The sequence below is a fragment of the Larimichthys crocea genome, chromosome VI, assembly GCF_000972845.2.
Source record: "Larimichthys crocea isolate SSNF chromosome VI, L_crocea_2.0, whole genome shotgun sequence".
NCBI classification, from domain to species: domain Eukaryota; kingdom Metazoa; phylum Chordata; class Actinopteri; family Sciaenidae; genus Larimichthys; species Larimichthys crocea.
Genome location: NC_040016.1, coordinates 12579910 through 12604859, shown reverse-complemented (window position 1 = coordinate 12604859; position 24950 = coordinate 12579910). Strand labels below are relative to the sequence as shown.

The following is a 24950-nucleotide window of genomic DNA, read 5'->3' as shown; positions in this document are numbered from 1 at the left end:
TATTGTCTTTTTAATTATGTGGTTATTACATTTGGATGTTAGATGACATGTTTCACTTGAAAAAGCAGGTGTATAAGAGGTACAATATGATGCCTATGGGAAATAAAGACAAAGCTATGAGATGAGTGCCATAATATTATAAACACCTTTATATATAGTGCACTACGGTGCAAATCACCTCTGAAATATAATAAATAAACTCCAGCTCCAATAATAAACATGTTGTTTCAATCAAATCTAAAGATTAGTATATTCATAAAACCAGAATTTATAGCAGAGTTGTTGTATTGCATCACATTAGATTGTACAGGTGTACCTAATAACATTTACAGTGAGTATAGTTGTGTATAATTGCGTTATAATCACGTTATCTCAAAAATCATGTAGTCTATATGGAGATTGCAAATCTATATTGGACTGTAACTAATATGTGAGCATTTTATTATTAGTATTATATCTTTAATGATGTAGTTACCTTTGGATATTGGATTGTTCAATTTGCAAACACGTCTGCCTAGAAAAAGCAGGTGTATAACAGGTACAACACGATGCCTGTGAGAAAGAAAGACGGGGAGCCATAAGGCGCGCAATATATGTCTCGTTGTTTTCCTCACCGCTCCTCTCTGTGATGAGCTCCTGCTCGACTTCGATGAACTCGCTTTATCGCGTCGACCAATCAGAGAGCGGTGCGCGTGGAACGCGAGGCGAAGCGGCGGCCTGTGATTGGCTGAGGTGGTTTTTTTCAAAGGGGCGTATTTTTTCAAGCCATCTTGACTTGAATATTTAGCCTCAATCCAAGCAACATTAATTTGATATCTTCGCGATTTTTCTGCCCCGTTTAAGTTGTGAACCGGCGCCGTTTGAGAGGTTCAAACCGTAGCTATGAAACCGGGTCGAGTTGGTGTGTCGGACCGGAGTCACGGCGGAGGACGGACGTGCTGAAGATGACGCTGTCGCTCCTGAAATTACCGGCGAGCTAAGCTAACGGCTAGCATGTCCGCCTTGGCTGTAGTCTGTCACTAGCTGACATTTAGCTAGCTGCAGTCGGGTCTGTTTGGCACTGCGGGGGGACCAGTAAAAAAAAAAAAAAAGGTAAAAAAAAGACTCTGATATGTTCGCACATTTTCAGCGCTGCTTTAGAAATTATCTGTTTTGTTTACACACGACTTGTGCGTGTGTGCGTGTGTTTGTGTTGCTGTCCTGACCGAGTAACGTTATCGCCACCAGAAAGACACAATCTTTCTGCAGGGGAGCAGACGCACAAAGCAATAATAACCCGTTTGCAACGTCGTGATCTGTTGTATGCATGCATTTAATTTATGCATTGGAGGCACAGTGCATACAGTTCTGCCTCTTGTTGTTGTTGTTGGCATGTATAATTGGACTGCTAATCAACTCGCAGTCCAAATGTTGCCTCTGCTGTTGTGCGCTTAAAATGGCTGACAGATGTTAGATACTCCGGGTTGGTATTTAGCGCTCGACAACCAAACTATGCACAGCAACAGGGGGGGGGAGAAAATAAGATGATAGCGGGTGTTTGATTGGCCCAGGAGAAACCTTGCAACGTTACCGACTTACTGATTGGACCAATGGAGGAACAGCTGAGGCGCACGCTTGCATGCATACATGCAAGCAGGACAACTTTTTAGTTGTGTTTGTGCAGCATTGAGTAACATGCATGTGTGTTTACTGCATGCCCACCAGAGTTGTCATGTTTTTACATGATAAAAAATCACAAATATGACCAAAAAAATACATTTCTTTTCTATTTTATTTCATTTATACCTAGCAGTTATTATTTATATCACGGTCACTCACTTTTGTAATATTATTTATATTATGGTCACTTTACATTACAATACTCTTTTTATATATCATGCCACTTTTATCCTCAGTACTTGTCTGTTTTGAAGGTTGTTTGTTTTTCCTGTTTATTGTGTAGGTTATAGATATTTCTGTCTGTTTATTGTGTTTTTTTTTGCCTTTTCTACTTTTTTCTAATTCTGTAGTGTATGCTACACTTTCCTCTGCTGCTGTAAATTTCCCCGTGGTGGGATGAATAAAATATATCTAATCTAAAATAAGGTTGTCACACTTATATTGGCAGCAGTAAAAGGAATATGATTAATAGAGCAAGAGGCATTACAGATACACTGAATGAAGCTATGACACAATGTAACTATTATTAATGCATTATAAAACGTAACATTTTTCTAATTACTTGTTTATAATATTTTAACCACTGTTTTTGGTTTCTTTCTCCTACCACAGTAGTGTTTCATATATAAATACATAAATTCAAGCCTCCAGTAGCAGCATGCAGACGTACATTAAACATACATTAGAATTAACCTATAATACAGGAGCCATACGTTAAAATTAACTTTAGAAAATAAATCTATTTAAGTTAAAACCTGTTAAAATATTTAACATTTGCATTGGAAAATTACATTTCTTTTTAAATTTCTATTTTTTTAATACTATTAAATGTTTTTAATTTAGCTAGCACAATAGTAAAGCCAACAGAGACGACTTATGTTAATTTAAACAACTTAAACATTTACTGTGGGTTATACACATGGTGTGATAATAATCTGATATCAGAATAGTTTGTAGCGGCAATCCAACGACAAAAGAAGCTACCTGAAGACATTTTTTTAAAGAAGAACGTGTTTAACGTTTTATTTATCTGCAGATTAAAAAAAACACCTTCAAAAACCAGGTGTACTGAATGAAAGAAAGAAAACGAGCTTGTAAATCAGACAAAAAAAACAAAAACATACTGTGTGGCTTCCCCTGTTCTTAATTCCCTGCTGCTCTTTACCTTTGTATGCTATGTAGGCTGCATGTAGTATGTTGTATGCTGTGACCACTGTGATTACCTTCCTGTGTGAACAGGTGCACAGGTGGCATAGCAACAGCGACGTTCACCCGACTTACTGTAGCACACACATCGAAATTGGCTACAGCGACTAAAATCAGACTCTCATTATTGACCGTGGTTACATGGTTAAGCACAAACGACACAAGAAATCTGAATCATTGCATTAAATGTGTTTTCTTCCTTTTTCTGTGTCTTAGGGAGCTGGTGTACCCTCCCATGCTGAAGGCGAGAAGGTGGGAATGTGACACAGTTGTTAGCAGACTCATCATGGGTAGGGGTCGAGGCAGAGGGAGAGGAAGGGGCAGGGGATCATCCGGTCAGTTGCGGCCCCCCTCGCCCTACAGACTGCAGCTCTCTCCATCCAGGGAGACTTTGACATACGCTCAGGCACAGAAAATAGTGGAAGTGGACCTCGATGGAAGGCTCCATCGGATTAACATCACGGATTCTCTGCCGGTTATTACAGAGGACGAGATGATGGCCCAGGACATTGCAGAATGCAACAGCAACAAGGAGAACAGTGAACAAACGCAGAGTAAAACCAGACCTTGGAGGAAACCCTTAAATGGTAAAAGCAGGAGGAGTGGTAAAAATACGGCTCACCAGAACCAACGATCTGGCTCGCAGCAGCACACAGGACCTACTAACTCCTTCCAGCACCCGGCACACCAAACCCCTCTGCCTGAGCCCACCTTCCGTGTGCTGAGTTCAGTCTGCCCCACAGAAGCGCCGCCTCTCCCAGCAGCCTACTATCGGTACATTGAAAAGTCACTGGAGGAGCAGGACAGCGTGGCTGAGTACGACATGGACGAGGAGGACCTGGCCTGGCTGGAGATGGTGAACCAAAAGAGGGTGTCTGACGGCCATGCCTCCGTATCACCAGACACTTTTGAACTGCTGATTGACCGCCTGGAGAGGGAATCCATCCTGGAGTCCCGCAGCCAGGCATTGTCCCAGAGTTCAGTCGACGAGGATGCTTTCTGCTGCGTCTGCCTGGATGATGAATGTCTCAACAGCAATGTCATCCTGTTCTGTGACATCTGCAATCTGGCTGTCCACCAGGAGTGTTACGGTGTGCCCTACGTTCCTGAGGGTCAGTGGCTGTGCCGCTGCTGCCTCCAGTCCCCCTCCCGTCCTGTAGACTGTGTGCTCTGTCCCAACCGAGGAGGTGCCTTCAAACAGACAAGTGATGGGCGTTGGGCTCATGTTGTCTGTGCCATATGGATCCCGGAGGTGTGCTTTGCCAACACAGTGTTTTTGGAGCCTGTTGAGGGGGTCAAGAACATCCCTACTGCTCGCTGGAAGCTCACCTGCTACCTGTGTAAGCAGAAAGGCAGGGGAGCATCCATTCAGTGCCACAAAGCCAACTGTTACAGGGCCTTTCATGTCACCTGCGCCCAGAAGGCCGGCCTGTTTATGAAGATTGATCCCGTCCGGGAGACGGGTGTGAACGGTACCACATTCTCTGTGAAGAAGACTGCTTTCTGCGAGCATCATTCTCCGGTGGGGTCTCGGCGGGATGGGACTGGAGACGAGTCGGCTGAAGGGAGACTGGTGGGAGGCAGGGGTAACAGGGGTCAGAGGTCCTACACTCAAAGCCCTCCATCACCACCGAGCAAGAAGGCTACAAAGGGCCAGAAGAAGAAGAATACCAAAGGGTCCGGTGGGTCGACTCGTCGCTCAACTGTGCCTGTGCTGCTTGTGCCTCAGATCCCCTCTCACAGGTGTGTCATTTGCATACTGTTGAAATTTACATACCCAACACACCTTATTAATTCACTGCTGTGTCTGTTGCTGTACAAGAAGTTATTAATATTCTTCCAGGGATCCATAGGATACACCTTTGCCACCTCTAATCTCATTAGGTTTTGATCCAACACATTAAGAGTATTTTTACACTTTACATTAGCCCACCGTAAGGTCATGAGGTGGTGGTGTGGTTATAACCACTAGTATTGCCATGCATGTCTAAATTTTAAACATCTCCACAGGCTGAACAAGATCTGCACAGGAGTGGAAGTCCAGAGAAAGAATCAGTTCATGCAGAGGCTTCATAACTACTGGTTACTGAAACGACAGTCACGAAACGGGATGCCTTTGATACGCCGACTTCATTCTCATCTACAGGCCCACAAGACTGCAGAGCAGGTGTGTGGAGATGATGTACAGTGTGTGTGTGTGTGTGTGCATAGAAATGAACATTAGAGACTGAAATATATATAATGATCCCAAAATAATAGTCAGCATGTTATACAGCACATCTGCTTCATCATGATTTTGTGATCATAGGATGTTTCACAGAAAAGTGGTCGACCGAAAAAAGGATGAAACTATTTGTCTGTCAGCACTTTCGGTATTTGCTGGTATTTTAAACCAGCAAGTTTGCATGCTAAGTGTCCATCCCACATGTGAGCGCTCATATTTTAGACTTGTTTTAAGGCTGGCAGCCACATCAATTCTGAGTTCAGTTAATATATCCATGTGGTGGAGCACTATAAATTATTAAAACCAGCATATTCACATTTGCAGTCATTAGACTTTCAGGCCTTCAAAGGACCAATAAAACAGAGTCAGCCAGCGCACTGAAACAAACCACTTTCACACAGTGTTTGTATTCTCTCACACGGACATCCAAACATAAGCCCAGACATCACACTTGGTTCACACAACCCTTCACAGCTCTGTCATCTTCGCTATAGACCTCTTACAACTGCAGAGGGCGACAATGTGTAAATCTTTTTTATAAGTAATCTGTTGCATACTCACTATAATGGTGTTTAAACCATAAAATGCAGATTTTCAAAATGTTTTTACTGTGGATTATTAAATTTATCCACAGTGGTTTGGATTGTGAAATAAATATTTATGACAGCTTTTAACTGTAATGTCCCCAAGGCTACCATGTGTACTTGAATTTGGTTACATTAAGTTAAGTATTTAATTTTACTCTATTATACTCAAATTGAATGGACATCGTGATTCACTAATTCTAACAAAAAAGATTTATGACTCGATCATTATGAATTGCTTTCTTTCATTACTGCCTGGAGAATCATAAATAGACTTTCCAATAACAGCCTTGACCCTGCGAGGAGCGCACTTGAGTCTCAGAGGCAGAATGTTGCCTCACTGCCACATTATGATGGATTTTAAAGCTGAATCAGAAGTCTTATCTCTTTCATTTATTTGTTCTTTTGTGTTCAGAAGGAGCCAGATGAGAAGCTGTGTGCTGCAAGAGAAGAGTTAAGATACTGGCAAAAATTGAGGCAGGACCTGGAAAGAGCCCGACTTTTGGTGGAACTCATCCGCAAGAGAGAGAGGCTAAAGAGAGAACAGGTGCGTCACGGACGAAGCTGCGATTATTGAGTGTACCCTAACAGACTCCCACCTGCATGGTCATTCATCTCTTCACCATATGTTACTCGTTTTGACCTTTTTAAGAGTGACTTTGCGTTCCCTCTGCTCTCCTCTGTGTGTTTACATCATCTCTGTCCAGATGAAAATTCAGCAGGCTGCTCTTGAACTGAAGTTGACACCTGCATTGGTACTTCTGCGATCCACCTTGGACCAACTGCAAGAGAAGGACACCGCTAAAATCTTCTCTCAGCCAGTCAATCTATCAGAGGTTGGTGTAGTTAGGAAACAGTCTGCGTAATAAACACACAGTTTTCATTTACTTTTCTTTGGCTTTGACTCAGCTAACAGTCCTGTTTTCATGATTCTCTGAGGTCCCAGATTACCTGGAGTTTATCTCCCAACCCATGGACTTCTCCACCATGCGTACCAAACTGGAGGGACACGCCTACTGCTCCATTGCCGACCTAGAGAAGGACTTCAACCTCGTGATCGCCAACTGCCTCAAGTACAACTCCAAGGACACCATGTTTCACAAGGCAGCCTTACAACTGCGGGAGGTGGGTGGAGCCGTTTTGCGTCACGCCCACAGGCAGTCTCAGAGCATCGGCCTGGACCCCAGCACTGGGATGCATCTCCCAGATCCTCTGAACAAACATGGCTTCTACCACTGTACGTGGGACGATGGTGAGTTGAGAGTGGGAACTAGCTTTTTTTTTTCATGAACATGATCTCATGTCTCATCTGCCCTTTTCCCTCTTTTTTTTTTTCTACAGTCGACTCTCTCTTAGACCCAGACAACAGACTGCACTTAACCACAGAAGAACAGCTAAAGGCCTTACTGGACAAACTGGACATGGTTGCAGCCATGCGCACCAGTGGCGGCCGAACCAAACGCATCAGGCTGCTGCGCCGAGAGATCAACACTCTCAGACAGAAGATGAACCAGCAGCAGCAAAACTCTCAGTCTGTGAATGGTAATGACAAAGAGGACGAAGAAAAAGACGAGGAAGAGGAGGAGGACGAGGAGGAGGAAGAGGAGGATGAGAAGGAAAAGAAAAAGAAAAAGGAGAAAACAAATGTAGTCGATAACGGACCTTTGACAGCAGTGTCTAACTCTGGGACGGGTAAGAAGTATTTTTTTAGTCTGTATTATTTAATTCACATTTGAGTTTTTCCAAATTTTGAACATTTGTTCAATGTTAATGCATTGTTTGTGATTACTGCTTCAACTAAGGATTATTATTATTGTTGATTAATTGGCTGATTTTTAGTGTGTAAAATTGTCCAATGTGATCCAAAGATATTCAGTTTACAATGATTTAAACAGTGGAAAGCAGCACATCCTCACATTATGGTTGGAAGTTTCAATGAATAAATGCCCTATAAGATTAACTGACTAATCGTTTCAGCAGTATTTTTGATCCTAACACAAATGTCGCTGTTTCAGATGACTCCCCACCTGTGCTAGAACTTACTTGCCCAGTGTCATCACCACTGCCAGGAGACGCTCCTCTCGAGCCTCCGGTCCTGGGCATCGTAACTGGTGGGCGAAGGTCACCCGGCCGCTCCTACAAGCGTCAGAGGTCATCTCGCAGCGGAAGCAAAAGCCAAGGTGAAGACGAGGCCGAAGTTGGTGAAACGCCATCTTCACAACCGGAGGCTGTTCACGAGGTTACCCCGCTGGGAAAACCTCCGACTCTGCCTCTGGTTGGAGTTGGCCGTCGCACGTCTGTCCTGTTCAAGAAAGCTAAAAATGGTGCGAGAATGCCAAAAAACAAGTCCCCACCACAACAAAATGGAAAAACATCTGAGGATAAAACAAACGGTTTGGAGAGCACCCCTGCCAGCCCAAATTCACCCAGCATGACCAACATTACTACCTTACCTCCTACTCCCAATGCTTCCCCTACACCTCCTTCTCCTTCCTCACATCACCTGAGGTCCAGAGGCCCCAGCTCAGAAAGTGAGGCAGACAAACTCCCCACACCACCCAGAGAAGGAGGTGAGGACAATTACAGAGAGATTCTTTAGATTCTGGGAAACTTCTCTTTGTAACCATTTCATGTGTGTTTTCACCAGGCCTGACAAATGGAAAGCACACCTTTGCAGATGATGACGATGACCAAAAACTGAAGTGAGTATGGAGTCAGTCAGACAATGGGCCTCCCAGCAAGAACCACCCTCACAGATTTGTTGCTTCATTGGCACATATGAGCAGTTTAAGAGGGTTGGTGGCTCTCAGCAATGAATTTTCTCTTAGATACACGTGAAATTCATGGACAGATGTTAGAATTAATTACTTATCTGAATTAATTTGGAGTTTAAATGTGATTTTAAGCAAACTACAAGAACACAAATGTTCTTTTATGAGGCCCCTTGTCTTTTAAAGCTCTTGTAGCCACAGCCTCACAATAAATTGTACTTTAACTTTAAAATCTCTTGCTTTTCTCCCCTCCTATTTACAGCTGTAGTGTCTCCCCACCCAAGCGAAGTCGTGGCAAACCTGCATTGGCTAAAGTGCCCGAGACTGAGAATGGAGACATCACTGGGTCTGGTGTGTATGATGAGAAGACAATCAAAATGTAGTAAAATGCCTCAGTATTTGTGTGTTCATTGGATTCATAATGCAAATTTCTGCACACACACACACACACACAAAAAAAGTTTACAATTCAGCAATACAATTGGATGAAATTCTCAATTTGGGCTCACAGGCTTTCATGAACACAAATTAATTGGATATATTGGAATATCCTGTTCACAGGAAAGTCTACACTTCTGTCTTTAGATAGTGAGACCGAGCTCGCACCTCTGGACCTAGTTTGGGCCAAATGCAGAGGATATCCATCATACCCAGCAATGGTGAGGATGTATTTGATCTATGGTGTACACACTGTAGCATTTCCTTGGCTCATAGTGTGAAGTCTGAGAACTGACAAAGAAAAGGGCCTCATTAAAATCACATAGAAGTGAATGATAATTCAGTCAACTGTAACTGACATGATTTATTGTCCCAGATTGTTGACCCAGACATGCCCCAGGAAGGGCTTCTTCACAATGGCATCCCCATTCCAGTGCCTCCTGTGGAGGTGCTCAAACTGGGCGAGTGGAGGGAAACGGAAGAAGGCGAAAAGCTCTTCTTAGTGCTCTTCTTTGACACCAAAAGAACTTGGTAAGGCCTCAGACAGGAAGGCTGAACCTCGTGCTGAATTTTAACACAGTCAGCAGTAGTCTTGGTCACTTTGAAAATTGTCCCTCTTGGTTTTCAGGCAGTGGCTCCCACGGAACAAACTGCTCCATCTGGGGATGGACGACACTGTAGACAAGCTGCGCTTAATGGAAGGCAAGAAGCCAAGTGTCCGCAAGTCTGTACACACTGCATACGACCGGGCCATGGTACATTTAAACCACGTGAGAGGAAATCTGAACTTCACTCCCTCCAATTTTATATAAATTTTAGATTTTATCATCTTAAATAAGCTGCCTGGTTGTCAGTGTAGAAACTTCATCAGTGCTCTTTAAATAGGTCAGAAAGTAAAATGAGCATTTGATGCTATTTGAAGGTTTAAAAGCTTAAAAACAGTCGCTCTGATTTTTAAAATAGAAAGGAAAAGTGCTTGAAGACATTTTCCTAGATCGATTTGTTCATTTATTCATGTAATTAAAAAAAAAAAAAAAGATTTTACACAACCACTGTTGCTATGTGTTCATATGAAGTTTTTTTTTAATTTTTATTTTTTTTAATTTTTATTTTTAGGCCAAAGTGAGTCAAGACTTAAGTGAGAAAAGTGTAAATATTTATTCGTCAAAGGGATCGTCTTGATTCAAAACATATTTAGAGATTGTATTTGCCATTGAAATGTCACTGTGTTTAATGAAGTGTGAAAGTCCCACTTAATGTTCACGTCATATCTGGAATCTACTAGAAGTTTGGCTTTGGACGGCAACATTTGTGTTCGCACATACATGTAAGACATCAAACTTTAAAATCAAACTTCTTCTTTAGATCTTCCTTACATTGAAGCCCATTGGATCTTGCCTTTCTGCTACCATTGACATTAAACAGCATTATTCCTAAACAAGCTAAGCCAAAGTGCATAACTGGCTCTACGTTTGACTCCTACTGTGTTTTGTTTTTTTGCTCAACACTTGAGAGAACTGCTCAGTAGATGGTGTCAAAGAACAAATTGAAGTAAATTATAAATTCTTCAAGTTTGGGTCAACGGGCTGCCAGTGCAGCCATTCTTCTTAAACTGTTGGTCCAGCTATGACGTGTTGTATGTGGAGCTTTAGAGGTCTTTACTTATTTTTCCATATTGTGAAACTGTAATATGATACTAGAATGTTGGAGTACCCCGTGCAGCTACATGGTTAGTAAGATGTGAAGCCACTATGGAGGTGAAGCTGGTTATTTTGTGGTTCTGACAAAAGTCTACTGCGATCACTCACTGAAGAACTTGCAATTGTTTGCAAATCTGGCTGAAATGACTTGAAAAGCACAATCGGTTTGTTTAAAAAACAAAAAAAGTAGGATTGATGACTCCTGGAGCCATATATGTGGCAAAAATGTGTGTGTGCGTGTGTGTACAGTATATACATATATGAATACAACCTCAGTGTAGTAAAGGTGCATGTGTATAGTTTTGTAAATATGTAAATGTATGTTTATATTGGCTTACATGAAGTAATTTAAGGAATGCAAAAATCAAATTTAGATTTTAATTTATAATTTGTGGCAGTCGAGAGTGTTATTTAAAAAGTAAAAAATGAAAAGATTTATGTATGATGCTAAGTAGCTCTTTGTAATAGTGATGGTATTCACCAACATGTCCGAACATATTCTCTAGAAGTGAGGTGGCACAAGACCTGAGCTCTGTAGGCGGCGGTAGTCTACAAGAGTTTGTTTTGGGTTTGTTTTTTTGTTTGTTTGTTTGTTTTGGGTGGCATAGGAGATTTTTGATCTTGTCATTTCAATTGTACTGCGAGATCTATAATCTGCCTGAGACAATATTTTCTCACACAAGAATAAATGCTGTTTGAAACAACTGCACGTGTATGTCATCTGTTAAACACTTTCCACCTGCTCAGCTTGGTAGACCTGTGTAGATCGAGGTGTAATTTCAAGACAGAACCAAAGTGGATGAAGAGAAGACGACATGAAGGTTTTAAATAAGTACACGTCGCTCCTCCACATTTCCAGATAAACTCATAATTACAACCTCTGCATCATCCACACTTCAGCATACATCAGAACTGGTCAGCTGCCTGACCCACCCCTGGCTTCGAATGCAGCCTCCTGCTGCCAACACAACCATGTATTAAACCTATGGCAACTTAACTCATAATCCATTATGTGGTTGTGTTTAGGTGACCATATTTATCTTTTCATGTCAGAAAATAAAGTGAAGATTATGTTTAAGTCATCTATTTTACATTAATTCGACTAATTTTCTTTTTTAAACTTATAATGCTGTAAAAAAAAACAGAAAGCCAGATATAAACTTCACTGCATCTTCTTGTTAGATCCTGAATATGTTGTGAGTTATTGATCTTTACCATTAACCGAAAACATCTGCCTGATTCCCATAATGCATTTCCCAGAAAGAACAGCTCATTAAATCATTATTTGAGGTTTTTCCTGGTATATCTTTGTTCGTAGTGTTACGCGTATATGTTCAGCTCACTGACTGAAAGACACAAGCAATTAATTGGAAGTCTACCCACTGTGTATTTTTCCTACAGTTAGTAACAAATGGCAAAGCTCTTTCCAAGAACAAAACAACATCTCAACTTCATTAGGACAAACGTACATTTGTGCAACCTGGGATTTATTTCATAATACTATAGACATACTCTTAAGACTTTAATTGACAGTAAATTCCTCATAGGACACAAGGATGGGACTACCATTTATAGACCATCTTTACAAAACTATTATCCAAAAAGTCGCCTGAAGTCACTACATTAAGTGTGGACTGATAGTTGTACTAGAATTATCTGCAGAAAAACATCATGTGAGCTCAGTGGCATCTTCTTAGCTTAACAAATAATAACCAAAGTGACAAGGTTTGACTCCTAGTAATGAAAACAACATTGACAATGATCAGATGAAGTGATCAGGTGGAACAGGTTGGAAAGTCCTACTTATTTCCTGCACAAACGTAACATGACTGAAACCTGATCATTTGAATTGCTGTAAAAAACAACAACACCGTGTTTTCTAGTTCTGCTGCAGGGTTGTGCAACCAAATTCATAGAGGTCAATTTGTTTGTTCAAGGCCCTGAATGACACATGGTGGCCCATCCCTGTTCCAGTCGTTAATCCAGTTTATGTTGAGCTAAAACCACACTTCTTGCATATCCTGTTCTGAAACACAAAGATGTTTTGTGTCATGAAAAAAATTTTTATGCGAGAACTAGAGTAAATTTTACTCCTCATCTTAACTTACACAAGAGAGAAGTGCTGACTAGTTCTAGCATATGCAAATATGCAAACGAACTGTCATGTGTGATACATTCACTGTCCGTGAGGAAAACGTCTCTCTTGTTGCAGTAATAAAACAATATAAAAACATTTAAATATCATTGCAATTATTTTTCTACCACAGTTCATTTTAAAACGTACTAATGCTGTTTTGCCCTGACTCTTTCAGATCGAAAGCAGTGATGCAACGACATGCTTTCTTGTTATGGTAAAGAAATAATACTAGTTTGACAAGAGAGGTCGTTCCTTCTTAAATAGTGTAAAATGTAGTGTTTGATTCCAGTAGTCAAAGTCTGTCAAGTCCAATAAGAGGGTTCAAAAATACCTTGGAACCAGTGTACAAACTATTGTTGAATGAGGAAGAGCAACTATAGTAGCACAAAGAAAGTCCTATAGAAGAGATAAGAAGCCGTTATCTGTGGAGTCTTGCTGGTCAGATTTGCCACCTCGAGAACTCTTGCTGGGGTTTGGGGTGGTCGAATACTTTGGGGGATATCTGATGAAGAGACGGTCCTCCTCCTTCTTAATCCACCTTAGCAGCTTAGTGATAGCAGTGATGGCGCAGGCCTTAGTCACAAGAGGACTGAAGCAGGTGTAGAGCTCAAATTTACTCGTGACCTACAGTAGAGAGGAAAATGGACATTTAAGGAGGGTGGACTTGAAAGTCAATGAAACAATCGGTCACTGTCTACATGCGCATGAGAGAAAGGTTTGACATTTGGGGGGAAAAAAAGCTTATTTGCTTTCTTTACAGAGCGTTAGACGAGAAGATTGACACCAGTTTCAAATCTGTTCATCAAATATTAAGCTACAGCCAGAGGCTGACTAACTTTGCTTGGCATAAAGACTGGAAACGGGGACAAACAGCTAATCTGGCTCTGTCCAAAGATTTAAAACACCCACCAGCACAAGCTCACTAATTGACAGGTTACGTAAATATAGACTCTGTGCACAGCCAAGAAATAGTCCGGCACATAATCCAGAGTGGAGTTCAACCTTTAGACAGAACCAGATTAACTACCCGCCATTGTTGCCAAGATAAGATAATTGTGTCCTGCTTCGTTGGCTGAACAGATTGCATGACATCGATGTCAACAACACTCAAGTTTTTAGTATGTAGCGACAGTACATAGCAAGAGCAATAACGTATCTGTCAATCACCTACCCAAGCTAGAAGTGTTTCCCTCTCAGCGACGTGGTAGATGAGCTTAAGAGGCCGCGAGGTGCTGTGGATGCGACTGTGCATATAACGATAGAGGTCCAGCAGTCTCATTTTCTCCTCTTCGCTACTGTAAGGTGCCTCCATCTCTGGGCTGCAGGCAGCAACAAATCACAGTGGTTACACACAGAAAGGTTTCACGTAGACAAAATATACAGCGATATATGGAACATAAAGTCTATCGTGCTGAAATTTATCATCATTAAAAGTATTGATTTTTGATATTGATGAGACAGAGTAAGAGACTTGTAGCTATTTGTAACGTTGTTCCGGATAATCTAGTTTAAAATAAATAATGTTTCTTTGTTAAAGTACTTAATGGAAGACATTTCAGAAACCCAGAGTACCCAATATAAAAATAGGACATTTTCATTTGTAAACAGCAACCACACTAAGCTGTTTTCCATTTAAGAGTAAATAGCTGTTAATATTTTCCCTATTAAAAAGAAAGGTATTAATACTGTGCAAAAGCCATGGCCTTCATGTAAAAATGTTTACTTTTTCTTGAGAGAAAGAAAATGTTGCATCACAAACACATTTCTAAAAGCAAAAAGAGAAATCACTGCCTAACTTGTCAGCAGCATTAAGTAGGCTCATACAAACACACACACCTGGTGAACTGAGTGAGCTGGCGGTAGTTGTCTGGCACGTCAAACGGCTTGTACATGAAGTGTCTAAGGTCTGAGACGCCAACTTGGCTCACGCTGTACGACTGGACTTTGGCAATGAGGCTCAGGGAGTTCTGAGCCACCATGGCCTCCTCTATCTTCCTCTTGCAGTCAGCTACAGCGTAGAAAGCCTCCTTGTCTGTCGAGAGCAGCAGCAGACAAACAGTGCACTCCGGAGGGTCCAAGTAAGAAATGTATGCATAAAAGTAACAGTCAGGATTAAAGAGAGGGAGGCAGATGGGAGTCCAGATCTCCCCGGCCTGAAAGGCAGAGGAGGCTCCGATGAGGTTGAGCAGGAGGTGGACGTCAGCCGGTTCCAGCCTGGTGTCCTCGATGACTGTCTTCTCCTGGACGATGGTGAGCAGCTGGTTTCTGGCGATGAGGATGGAGAAAACCAGGTTGGGGGTGATTGCTTTCTGCAGGATCTGGCTGAGAGAGTCCCTGAGAGAGGAAGCTAAAGGCAAGCAGTGTACCGCTTCGAGCAGGAAGCTGGGGTCAGAATCCACCAGGTTGAGAAGACCATCCAGGATCTTCTCGGAGCCTGCGAGGAGTCTCCTCAGGTCGTAGTTTTTCTTGTGTTCAAAGATGCGGGATATGCTGGCCTGGGTGAGCATGCTGATGATCTGGTAGTACACGTAGAGGAGCTCTCCGCGTAGCTGCCGCTCAGACTGACGACTGCTGGAGACACACACCAGCACTAAAGGCCCTTTCTGCAAGAACACCACAGTGTGCTTCTCTGGTGGGAGGAAGAAACGACAACAAATGTTAGAGAAGTAACACTGAATGTCTGCTAACACTGCACTCAACAATACTGGACATGTTGTGGTAGTGTAAAATAAAATGTTGCGCTTCAAATAAATACAAAGCAAAGGTAAAATAATACTGTGTATGCACTGAAGTCTACTTGCTTATCATCTTTTGGACATGGTTGTCTAAAGCACAGCCCTTTCTGTGAGTTGGGTAATCATTAACCTTCGCCTCTATAGCCAACCACAACCCACAATCCTCTGTGAAATCTTTACACTTGCCCTCATTTATGTAAATAGAAACTGACATTTACAATTAGGTTATGAAATAAAAAATAAAAAAACACACTAATGCTCTCACCCGAATAGACGGAGCGGATGATATTATCTCCACTTTGAACAAAGGACACCAGTGCCATCATGACTCCCATTGTAGACGAAAGAGCCTCTTCACTGCCGTATCGGGAATAGATGGGTTTGCCTGCTTCGCTTAGCACAAAAACATGCTTCCTGTGCTGCCGCCAGCTGTCCGCTGTCACGTCCTCGTCGCGATGAGACATAAACGCGGGAGATTCCTGGGTGCCTGCCTCCAACAAGGGAGATGACCTTCCCTTCACACCTATACCTTGCTCCTCCAGCTTGGCCTTGGCCAACATCGTGACGACAAACTCCCCAGAGTCGCCTTGGTCATTGTCAATGGCAGCGTCCTCGGTTCCCGTGTCAGACAGCTGGGTGGACACATTGTCCTGACAGTCTGAGTTTTCTGTCTCCTCCTCCTCAGTGTCTAGCTTTGTTACCTGGTTCGAATGGGGCTCCGTATCCAGACTCTCCTCTTCTGCTGTAACATCTGACGGGAGTGAATCCGCAGACTCGTCTTTGTTCACAGCGGTACCGTTGTTTCTCTCCACCGGATCAGGAAACATGTGATTCCCCAAGAGGGAGAGAGAAGTCGCCAAGGTGTCAGCTAAGATGAAAACAAAATGAAATGATGAAATGCTTGATAAAAAAAAAATTCAATATAACAACAGCTTTAATTAAACGTTCAATATTTACCAGGTGGATTACTCTCAGAGGGTGGATCACAAATCTTCACTCCCTCTGCCTCTCCTTCTTGATGATTGTCTCTCTCCATGATACCATCCCAGTCACTGGAAACAATAAAAGCGTGCCATGAAGAAACAAATCAGTATAATCATAAGTGTGTTTTTTCAGTGGCTGCATCTTGAAACTTGAGACAGCGTGCATCTCAATCTCTCATGAATAGAAGCACTCATACTGGACCAGTGGTCAGGTCACATGATAACAGAGGATAACTGGTTACAGGGGAGCATTACAACTCCGAGATACCGAACAGACTCAGGAATTTAACACTGATTACAACTTCTAGCAGCCTGGCTAATGTTACACTACAGACAGACGGCATTTGAGCGCCACAAGCTAGGGAGCTAAGGTTGGATTAATAATATCTATGAGTTACTTTAAAAAAAAGATGATGTTGGCTTGTCTCGATGATGCAACCGATGCAACTCAATAAGTGTTGACTGTAGTTGCAGGGCTAACGTTGCCTGCTAACAGGCGACACACACACAAACACACACACAGATCAATTTCATGGCCTTGGCTCAACAGTAAGCGTGCAAGAAGCTACCGCGGTCAACTACAACTGAACGGATAACCAAAGGAGACCGGTCTTACTTACGTCTTTGTACCGTCGAAGCGTCGGGTTGAATATCTAGTCGGCTACATTAACTTTCATCAGCAGCCAAGCTGTCAGGAATGAGAAGCAGAAAACAAATTTTCCTCTTACCACAGCAGACATCCGGAGTCTCTGATGACAAGCTCAGATAGCCAATCAGGTTGCTCCGGTGGTCGGTTAGTCCCGCCCACAGCAGCCTACGTCAACCAGACAGCAGTACGCGAGACCGTAACGTAAATTTGTTTTGGTGGGTTTTTATTTTATTTATTGAACACTTTCACAAGTAAACCTTATTTATTTTTTTTTAGCTTTGCATAATGAAATTCATTAATTCATTTAATGGGACCATGTACAGTATTAAACATAAACATAAATTATTACATTTGATTTACTGCTTACAGCTGCTTTCCATCTGCAGACACAATTTAAAAAATATTACAGCACAATAACAAACAGTACAAAGCAAAAAACATAACACAGCTACCTCTGTGGTGAATTTCAAGTTACTTTATTGTACCGTTTTCTAATAAAGTGATGCATACATTGTGTATGATTTCTGCATCACTTTATTAGAAAATGAAACAGTAAAATACATTGAAATTCACCGCAGAAGTAGCTGGGGACATGTAGAACAAGAATCAGGTGGAGTTGTCAGAAAACAATTTCATTTGTTTTTTTAATGACTTACTTTTCTAAATCTGCATAATGTATCTTAGAAAAGAGATTGTTTGATTTCTGAGTTTCCGAGGTGCACTTGAAGGCACCATGAAGCCGCTCACACGCTTTACCGTACACACCGATGTAGTCGGGCACTAGATTTTCAAGTGTAGATAGCGTTACCCCAGTTGGAAATACTGGAATTAAAAGTCAGCTTCGTCCTGAGCACACTCTCTGTCATTGCTGACAGACAGTAAAATAGGCCACAATTGCAAAAAAAATAGCTGGAGATTAAACCCGCAGCTGGAAAGCAGTTAAAAAATAGCTGGAGATTAAACCCGCAGCTGGAAAGCAGTTAAAATGTAACATTTAAATGTTTCTTCCTAATGTTTGGGGACTGCTGTGCTAAAAACAGTTAGCTTACTGTTCCCTGCTGGCAGTCTCATTAGTTTTCTGTTGCACACGGGCTGTGAATAGTGCCATGTGTTGCGTAAACACATAATACTACGGCGATAGTAAAACGAGTAGTCTAGGAGGAGAAGTTTAATTATTGCAGAGTAAATATAAAAAATATTTGACGCACTTTTGCCGTTGCGAGCTACGCTACGTAACTACGTAACTACGTCACATCCAACGTCACTGCTGATACAAACGTCCCAACGGCAGAGATGGCGGCCAGGCTGTCATACGTTACCTAGGCAAAGCGATGTTGTTGTTTTTATGGATAACAAGTTCATCTTACTGACTTAATAGAAACTGAATAAGCGGACATTATGGATGAACCGTGGGATTTTGAGTTTTTGTCCCGCATCGCTGACAGCTGCTTGTCGTTCCTCTCTGAATTTGTTGACGACTGGCTGGCCAACGACATGAGAGTCTGCATATTCAAAATCCTGCTCAGCTGGTTGATTTTCAGTCTTATCGCCATTCACTTTGCGTGGAAGGTCTACGGGAACACGGTGAACGATATGTACTATCGACAGGGTGAGTGTTTATCCACTTTATTTGTAACATTTTGCTTTAGCTACGTTGGCCTCATTTCTGTCTGTTTTGGTGTTGTTGATGTTCAGGTACCGGACAAAACGGAGGCACACCTGACACGGCACCTCATCTCAGTGGATGGTAAGTTAATTTTCTATCCTGAGATTACATGCGTGGGCCTTGAGGTCCTCGGCAGTAGTAGTAGTAGTAGTAGTAGTAGTAGTAGTGGTTGTTGTTGTTGTTTGGCTTTGTTTTAGGACAACAGGTGCCAACCTGACTCAACGTTGTGGTGACCAGGATTGAAGAGACCTCATGTTGCCTTCCTAGACACAATAGATAGCTGAACAGACAAACAGTGGCTCCAGACTAGAATGTGCTGACAGTAACACAAACATGGGTAACTACACTCTCTTTGAGTATTTCTGGGCGTGTTAGTATTTTTAGTATTATCTGTAAGGGTTTAAAGTCTATCCACCAGCATGAGCACATCAGCTCTGATGTACTTTGAGAGTGTCTCCTTGGCCAAGCTTCAGTAAATACTACATAAGACATCAGAGGCTCCTGAATACTTCTTGAGCTAATAATTGATCATTGATTTCAGCAATTTGTCCACAACAGTAAGTGTCTGAGCATCCATGTCGCTTCAAACAGGTAGATTACCTTGTCCCCACACTGTCCGGTGCTGCAGATCTTCACCTCGGATGGGTCACCACTAGGTTCAGGGAGGTCGGAGCTGTCTTCTGGTTAGGGGTACTGTAAATAGTGGGGCATGTACAGGGTCAAACTGGGAGCAAAAATGGTCTCCCCCACACCGCAGCACAAACACTAAATTATCTGCAAGAGCACAATAAATTCACCTGTATCTCAGCAACACAGGATTTACAGCATTGCTTCACTCAGTTCAATCCAACAGCACTTAAAGAAAATACACTCAGGTTTGTTTTTCTTATACAGGTTAACACAAGGCCAACGATGCAATGAAATATGTTAGACGAGAAGAACCGGTCAGCTCAGCATTAAGAGCACTAATTTTGTAACAGCAGTGCACATAAAGGATAAACATAAGCTAAGGAAGTAAACTATAATACTATAAAATTTTAGGTAAAAAAAATAATAATATAAAATACAAAATATACCTAAATAGAACAAGTGTTAAGTGTTCCACACACTGTACAAGTGACAAGGGTTTGTAGTGTCACCGTATAAATAGATATGAACGTTTGACTGAATGTTTTATGAATTGTAATGCAATTGAATTGCTTTAATAGTAATGACATTATGTTACTCTTGCAGGGAAAGTCGAGGAGGAGCAGGAGATACCCTGAAGACTCATCGAGACTAACAGGACAATGGTGCTGGACTTTAGACTTTATCCAAGTGATAGCTGGACAGTTTACATCTACCAGAAACACTGAATGCACCCTCAAGTTTTGCTGATAACGAAGCATCCTTCAAGACGCACCTTCTCGTGACTGTCCCAATAAACGTGTCATCACTTTTCATGCATACCAACAGTGACACCCTGATATCCACTAAATCAACTACATGGTGCAGAGATATTTATTTTGGCCTGGTAATTGGGCACAACCTTACTCCGCTTAAATACCTAAATGCTGATGTCTCTGCTTCAGTGGTCAGTGTTTTTTGTTTTTATTATTTTTCAAAGAGGCCTCAGTACAAATGTGAAAAATATTAAAATATTTGTGTGTACATGAAGGGGGCTTTAAGAACACTGTTTTGTTAGCAGACATGAAATGTATCATTCTGACCATGGGCTTAATTTGAATGATGTATGGAGACCAAAAAAATACAGTATTTTTCAACACAGGACACAGGATCATGTGGATGAACTGTTTTAATAGTAATCCTTAATTGCAACAGTAGTAAATTAAGTAAGTAAATGAATAATGCATGTGACTAGTTATCATTAGCACAATTCTTTGCAGTAGTAGACGGAGTCATTTCTATCACTGCTATTTCATAAACAATGTACCTGGTCTCTTGGAATACAGTTCATAACGTACATATTCCACGAGTTTTCTTTAATTGCACATAATTGTAGACAGAGTGTGTCTATCTAAAGTATTCACCCCTTGTGATTCAATTTAAAAAATGTAATAACAAAATTAGGTATTAATATAAAATAATTGATTAATCAAGCACAATCACCCTGTTTAAGACGCACCTGAAGTGCACAATTCAAAAATCACCTGTGTGTAACCAAGGTGATGAGTTCACCCTATGTATCTAAAATGACTAACACCTAGTTAATCAATTGCTTGGCAAAAATATCATCATGAAGATTAAGCAAAGGATTTTATAAGTAACTGAATATTATTGAGGGTGGAACAGTTTGCACTGTCGTTTTTGAGAAGGAAGACACTGTCTTTACCACAACATATTTCACCACAATGCTTCACCAGTTCTACCAGGGAAAGACCTGGGCTGTACCACAAATTATCAGTAACCACAGCTCCTTGTGGTTTTTGGTGTGGGGGCGAGAGCCACAAAATACAGGAGCAGTCAGCATCTACACCTCAGATCAGGTCGTAGTTTTAAGCAAGATATAAAAACTGGTGTTCATTCTGTTTCCGTGTCACTTAAAAGTTCTGTTTTGCAAAGAAGGATGGGTAAAAAAAAAATCAACATATCTGGTAAGCTGAAACCAACAAAAACTGGTGGCTTTCTTTCTTTTTATTCCACTCTTGTACTCTGTGGTCATAGCACTTTATTTATCCAGATTCCCTGGACTTGGAATTATCTTATTTTTATGGGAATTGGTGGAATAAGTAACATGTGCACATCCATCACATTGGTGCAGGTTAGGCCTGGTACAAGTAAGCGCTGCCCAGCAGAAAGACGTGAGAAAAATGTGTAAGAATCATTGTTGCTAAGGAAGCTGTCAACATCCAGCCCCTGTGCATATGCCTCTTCACACAACCCAGCATCAGTGATGGCTCCCGCTGCCTCAGTGGGTCCATCTTGACCATCAGTTCCACCGCTCAGGAAGACAGGACCTTTAGGTGGGAGCTCCAGGCCTCTCAGCTCTTGTCCCACTCGCAGAGCCAGCTCCTGGTTTCGGCCACCTCGACCCATACCTGTCAGCTCCACTGTGGGCTCACCTCCAGCTAACAGACACGTGGCACCCCATCCTTCGGTACGGCCATCTTCCAAAACCTTCATAGTGCGGCAGAGGTCCCAGCTCTCCACACCTACTTCAGGCCCCAGCCTCAGCACCTCAGCAGCAATCTCTGGAGGAGGTTCCTCTGGAGAACAGGCAAAGCGGGCCAGAAGGCCATAAAGTCTGGATACTGACCTAACATCACCACACACTCCTGGAGCCAGCACTACAGGGCGGAAACCTAGCTCTCGAGCCCGGCGACCTGCACACTTGAGGGCAATGCTGTTGGAGCCAATCACAGCATTGAGAACATGTCCTGATGTCTTAGACTCATCTTTTTGTCCTTGGGTATTTGGTCTCTCAAGTACATCCTTTACAGAGGAAGGTAGAGAGTTCAACAGCTTGTAACGCTCGAGGACTGACAAAACTTCTTCAGGCCAGATGTCACTCTGCACCGTGGGGCCGCTGGCTATCAAGTCCAGAGGGTCCCCAATTACGTCAGACAATATCAAGGCAATCACCTGTGGAGAAGTAATTAGAGAAGTGATATTTAGAGTACAATGTGGGGATGAGTTGTCCCCTAAAACTAAAAAGCTGATTAAATAAAAAAAATGTTACCTGGGCAGGGTGAGCACAATGTGCAAGCCCTCCACCTTTTAAGGAAGACAGGGCGCGTCGCACTGTGTTCAGCTCTTGAATTGTGGCACCGGCACCTGCAAGTTTGCGGGTAACATCCAGCTTCTCTTGCAACGAGATTGGTGGGATGGGCGCCGGTAATAATGCAGAGCCTCCACCTACACAGTTCCACCGCTTTTGTATTAAAGATTTACATTTCAAGGTATGATTTTGTAGAAAAAACAACAACAAAGAGGATAGGTTTTTTTTTTTTTTTTTTACCTGAAATCAGTACAAGTAGCAGGTCTTTCTCTGTCAGTTCACTGGCTAACTGCTTGATCCCTTCAGCTGCTTTCTCGGCATCAGCATCAGGTAAGTTGTGTTTGGCTCCCTCCATTACTTTGATGCGAGTGTTTTCTTTTAACAACAGATGGCTGTGATGGAAATGAAAAATGTTATTATGCAGCTTAATCATATTTTTTCGTGTAATAATTTAAAGTTGTACATCTTAAGGCTTTTGCTTACTCTTTCCCATGCTGCTTCATTGTCTGCTGAATCCCATGCGGCACACTTATTATCCCCTTCACTAAGTGATCCCCCACAATCCTCTCGGCCTCTGCAGCCATACCCAATACGGCTTTTCCAAAGCCCACCAGGTGCAGGTTGTGTTTGAGTGTGAATTTGTGACCATCAATAATCACACAGTCCTCCTTGCGCTCTATACTCTGCCGGACCACGGTGTCTGACTGCACAGCTTCCACTGCAGCTGCAAACACCCCACGTGCTCGTGAATCCATTGACAGTTTTCTCTTGCTCGCTACTGCCAGAAAAGGCTGAAGCCGGAACAGGGAAAGAACACGGGCCATGGACAGTTCAGTGGGTCTGAGCAGAAACTGCCAAATGAAAAATGAAAATTCAAGTCATGTTGCCATAAAAACAAGTTCTTTTACATATAAAATATGACAATGTGCAGAGAGGTCAGCTATTACTGTTATTACTGTAACAGTGTATGTGTTAAAGTAAAAGTAAAATTCTATCAACATACTGGCACATCTTTACTTACAAGCATTGAAAAGTGAAATCTTTATAATACATATGACATTTGCAGTTAAATAATAAATCTAATAGCCCTTGGGTCAAATACAAGCCGGCAGTGGCCACAATAAATCTATTTTTAAATAGGAAATATCTTCAGATTAATGATTTTTACCATTCTTTCACTGATTGGTAGCTTTGTTAAAATCTATTCTAATCCTAAAGCAGCTTTCTTAAGATTCATGAGGCTGCCTACCTGTGAAGGTTGTAAATGGGAAATAAAGCCTGCAGGTTCCTGTGGAAGCCAGTTATGTGCACTCCAGCTCAGCAGTCTTGCAGTGTTGCAAAAAATCTGGTCAGATACTGACTTGAGTTGTGTACCCTGTGTGTAATGATTGACTTGAACGGACCACAGGGTACATCTAACCACTGACCACCCAGCTGTGTATTTGACCGTGTAGTTGTGTTATCCAACTTTTGGACTGGGTGGACAAAAGAAGATGGCTCAGTCATACCAGAAAGAAGTTCAGTGCTCGTATTACTCTGTGAGTAGTGGTGAAGTTCATGAGCAGTAATACCCGATAGACTGTTAATGATGCTACATACTTCAAAGGGCACAAGACCTAAAGTTAGTTCTTCCCTGATCTCATGTACAAACATGGCAACGAGGCACGTAAGCCTGTGTAGAAACTACATGTAGTCAAGCACATTATGGTTCACATAAAACTTCTGAGAGAACATCTAAGGATTCATTCTTCAGCTGATGGGACCTGACAGACATTGGGTACCATCCAACACCCTGACATAGACATGATGATGTTTTTGCTATAGGCAGTATATTACAGGAAAACAAAATAAGAGCATGACAGCTTGGCTTGACATCATTTAAAACGGATCATTTATATTAAAATGTGAGATTATGAGGACGAAGAATGAAAACTATTTTGTAAATTAACAGATCAACACACGCTCTTAGAAATATTGTCCACTGGGGTGGATGAAGTAAATTCATATATTGTGTTATATCATAACACATTTCCCTTCAGAAAACATGATGTAACACGGACCATAAAATAACATTTTAATGTTCATTATTTTATTAGGGTAATAGGGTGAACGGTGCCTCAGTCGCCCCCCCTCTGTGCCCCATATGTGCCCCCACGATCTCCAAGAGAATTACGTAACACTTTATACAGTAATAAAAAGTATGTCGTTGTAGTAATTATATCACTTATGCTGGTGAAACTGGGTAATATTTTTATGGAGATAATCTTTTCTGGCTTACCCTCTGATGTCCTCCGTCTATACATAACTATTTTAACAGTAATATGCGATCACCGTAAAAGTCGAGTCTGTTTGTTTACCTTGTCCGATCGACACCATATTTGTACAGTAGCCCAGAAGGTACAAGGGGCTCTGCAGACCGCGTTTCGCCACCACGTTGCCATGCCAACATAGCGGGGGGAAAAAAGCAATAATAATAATAA

At 41.9% G+C, this 24950-nt stretch overlaps 4 protein-coding genes across 10 annotated transcripts; 2 read left to right on the top strand and 2 right to left on the bottom strand.

Moving 5' to 3' along the window:
- The first annotated feature begins 685 nt into the window (after positions 1 to 685).
- brpf3a (bromodomain and PHD finger containing, 3a) lies at positions 686 to 11287 on the top strand. 4 transcript variants are annotated; one of them, XM_019262961.2, is made up of 13 exons: positions 686 to 1092; positions 3082 to 4608; positions 4876 to 5032; positions 6089 to 6220; positions 6381 to 6509; positions 6613 to 6910; positions 7015 to 7365; positions 7689 to 8243; positions 8321 to 8375; positions 8707 to 8795; positions 9006 to 9103; positions 9259 to 9413; positions 9511 to 11287. In XM_019262961.2, the coding sequence occupies exons 2-13, from the start codon at positions 3101 to 3103 to the stop codon at positions 9692 to 9694; spliced, it is 3711 nt and encodes a 1236-aa protein (XP_019118506.2). In that variant the 5' UTR covers positions 686 to 1092; positions 3082 to 3100; the 3' UTR covers positions 9695 to 11287. The 4 variants fall into 4 exon arrangements, with proteins under 4 accessions (XP_019118506.2, XP_019118505.2, XP_019118504.2 ...); XM_019262960.2 differs by having other exon boundaries at positions 695 to 1092; positions 6092 to 6220; positions 6613 to 6925; XM_019262959.2 differs by having other exon boundaries at positions 697 to 1090; positions 3081 to 4608; positions 6613 to 6925.
- Positions 11288 to 12052: 765 nt separating this feature from the next.
- On the bottom strand, positions 12053 to 17302 carry mon1bb (MON1 secretory trafficking family member Bb). 2 transcript variants are annotated; one of them, XM_010745864.3, is made up of 6 exons: positions 17058 to 17302; positions 16412 to 16506; positions 15720 to 16322; positions 14556 to 15348; positions 13891 to 14038; positions 12053 to 13343 (listed from the first exon to the last, which is right to left on the bottom strand). In XM_010745864.3, the coding sequence occupies exons 2-6, from the start codon at positions 16488 to 16490 to the stop codon at positions 13116 to 13118; spliced, it is 1851 nt and encodes a 616-aa protein (XP_010744166.3). In that variant the 5' UTR covers positions 16491 to 16506; positions 17058 to 17302; the 3' UTR covers positions 12053 to 13115. The 2 variants fall into 2 exon arrangements, with proteins under 2 accessions (XP_010744166.3, XP_019118445.2); XM_019262900.2 differs by having other exon boundaries at positions 17166 to 17302.
- A 971-nt stretch (positions 17303 to 18273) lies between these two features.
- Positions 18274 to 20717, top strand: tcta (T cell leukemia translocation altered). The gene is made up of 3 exons (XM_010745860.3): positions 18274 to 18695; positions 18782 to 18833; positions 19986 to 20717. Exons 1-3 carry the CDS (start codon positions 18485 to 18487, stop codon positions 20032 to 20034), a joined length of 312 nt encoding a protein of 103 aa, XP_010744162.1. The 5' UTR covers positions 18274 to 18484; the 3' UTR covers positions 20035 to 20717.
- glyctk (glycerate kinase) lies at positions 20121 to 24929 on the bottom strand. 3 transcript variants are annotated; one of them, XM_010745862.3, is made up of 5 exons: positions 24828 to 24929; positions 22954 to 23321; positions 22711 to 22862; positions 22432 to 22607; positions 20121 to 22334 (listed from the first exon to the last, which is right to left on the bottom strand). In XM_010745862.3, the coding sequence occupies exons 1-5, from the start codon at positions 24909 to 24911 to the stop codon at positions 21450 to 21452; spliced, it is 1665 nt and encodes a 554-aa protein (XP_010744164.3). In that variant the 5' UTR covers positions 24912 to 24929; the 3' UTR covers positions 20121 to 21449. The 3 variants fall into 3 exon arrangements, with proteins under 3 accessions (XP_010744164.3, XP_010744165.3, XP_010744163.3); XM_010745863.3 differs by having other exon boundaries at positions 24749 to 24838; XM_010745861.3 differs by lacking the exon at positions 24828 to 24929 and adding an exon at positions 23720 to 24732.
- Between the last annotated feature and the right edge of the window lie 21 nt (positions 24930 to 24950).